The sequence below is a fragment of the Dufourea novaeangliae genome, unplaced genomic scaffold (assembly GCF_001272555.1).
Source record: "Dufourea novaeangliae isolate 0120121106 unplaced genomic scaffold, ASM127255v1 scaffold170, whole genome shotgun sequence".
Lineage (NCBI taxonomy): Eukaryota > Metazoa > Arthropoda > Insecta > Hymenoptera > Halictidae > Dufourea > Dufourea novaeangliae.
Genome location: NW_015374081.1, coordinates 57432 through 59755, shown reverse-complemented (window position 1 = coordinate 59755; position 2324 = coordinate 57432). Strand labels below are relative to the sequence as shown.

The 2324-nt window shown below is 40.3% G+C and overlaps 1 protein-coding gene across 1 annotated transcript; it reads right to left on the bottom strand.

Annotated features, from left to right (window-relative positions):
- Positions 1–487: 487 nt before the first annotated feature.
- LOC107190619 lies at positions 488–2050 on the bottom strand. The gene has a single exon (XM_015579453.1). The coding sequence runs from the start codon at positions 2048–2050 to the stop codon at positions 488–490; it is 1563 nt and encodes a 520-aa protein (XP_015434939.1).
- Between the last annotated feature and the right edge of the window lie 274 nt (positions 2051–2324).

Below are 2324 nucleotides of genomic sequence, written 5' to 3'. Positions count from 1 at the left end.
GTATTTGCATGCTATGATACGAGACTAGAATCGAATTCGGTGCTAGGTTCAATTTCACGCGACCGATTTCATTGGTCTCCTCTATCGAAGTACAAACTCTAACATTGCGAAAATCAAATGTATCAGAGTACAAGAAGATACAAATACTTTTCATTTATGGTTATGTATCTTATCGATAGAACGGAGCGAATGCTATCTTAAGATATTACATATATCATACATATATGTAAATACCTACATACATATGTAGGTATGTATAATGTATTCATATAACACCGATACGTTGTCGTAAATATGCGCACATAACAGCGGAACCAAAAAAAAAAAAAAAAAAAAAAAAAAAAAAAAAAAAAAAAAAAAAAAAAAAAAAAAAAAGAAAGAAAAAGAAAGAAAGAAAGAAAGAAAGAAAGAAAGAAAAAGAAAAGAAAAGAAAAGAACAAAAAGGACGAGACAAGAGAAAAACAGAAAAATATGAATAAAATCAAAGTTATGGTAAAGTTGATTCACCTTTAATTATACCGATGTAATAATTCTTGTATATAAGTGGACTTGTATCATCGCTAACAAAGTTTCGATCCGGTTTAATCGAGGCAAATGGATTTTGTTGCGATTCCAACATAACCTCGATCTTATCGACAGACTTTATCCGGGCAATTTCCCAAAACATTTCGTCCGCCGTGTACGCTGTGATAACAACAGGTGTTTTTGTTTTACAAAATTCCTTTATCGTTTCCGGCCACGTGTCTTTTCCTGCGAAACCAGTTTTTCTATATAGACCCGGATTGAATGCACAAATTAGATCAGGTTTGACATCATGCTCGAGTTTTTCGCGAACGAGTTCGTGATAAAGTGTTTCAGGCCGAAAGACAACAACAACGGCCCTGCTTGCAGCTTTGCACTCGGAGCAAAGTTTCACTTTCGATAAAAGATTCGGTGGCACGCCATTCGGTAATCGCAATTCCGGCCCGACCAATACTAAACACAGCCTCTTCAAGTTTGGCAGAAAATGAAGAAACATCTTTTCCCAGACGTGCAAGTTTACGCCCTCGAATTGAAATTCGGCCCCGAGCACGTGCACGACCAACTCGGTCTTCTTCTGCCACTCAGGGCAGGATATTTCTATCGAATACAGTGTCGTCAATGGAATCGTACACAGATGAGACAGCGTGGAATACGTGAAACAATCCATTTCACGGTAATACGAGGAGTTCTCGTAAATTCGATGCATTATCAACTCGTCGAAACTGGTATCGGATAACGCAACGCTGGATCGTTGTGGTTTATTCGGAATTTTTGGATAAACACAACCGTGTTTGTTCTGTAGGAACAAACATCTTTGCAACACTTGAAACTCTTTGCACCATTTTTCATGTTCCTCTCGATGATTCTGACAAAACGATTCCATCGCACAGACCGCGCAACAAATTAAACTTTCACTAAAACAACGACAAATTCGACAGACACGAGGGTACAAAACGATCTCTTTCTCCCAAAGGTTTAGCGGTCTGCCGCTCTTTGCTTCGAGAATCGTAAGCAACTCTAACCTGTATACGCGATACTGTTCCGCGTTCAGTCGTTCGTTTGATTCGGCGGACATGGTGGACGCGATGGACGACCGAATTTCCTTTAAACTTTCGCACAAGTCACGATGCTCCGGCAGTCCTTGTTTTCGATGCGCTATCGAACAATAGGAGAGCATACGGCAACATTCACACAACACTTTAAATTCAGACCTTTCCAAGCAAACCGCGCAGAGACTTGCCACGAACATGAATCGCGGTTTCACAGTCATTTCTATGCTAAATTCCTCGTCGTCGCTGCCGGTCGACGAGATCTCAAGGTCCTCTGGCAAGCATTCACCAACTAGAGGGTAATTCAACCGCAAACCAACGCCGATCGAAATCTTCTCTTCTCGATCAGGTCGAAACCCCTCTTTCTCGTCGGCTTCTTCCATCTTTCTCTCGCCACTGCCGCGATACGTCCTTGCTATCTCACCACTGTTACCTTTTGGTAACCACCAGTTTTTCCTTCCGGATTTTTTTCGACCCATTTTTTTTGCGCCGTCCAATGTGTGATATATCTGTGTGTCATTCAAATTTTAAAAACACTAACTACATGAACATCGCGGAAACCACGGAATCTGTTCTTATTTCATTTCTAATACTTTCATTTTATACAAAAATGTATATCTATTCCTCTAGACTCTAGACGCTAGACGCTAGACTCTAGACTCAAGAAGAAATACATGTATGTACAGTACAACTGTATAGGAAGAGAGAAAGAGAAGGGCGGGTCGGTGACGTGAAGTAATAAATTATCTCTTC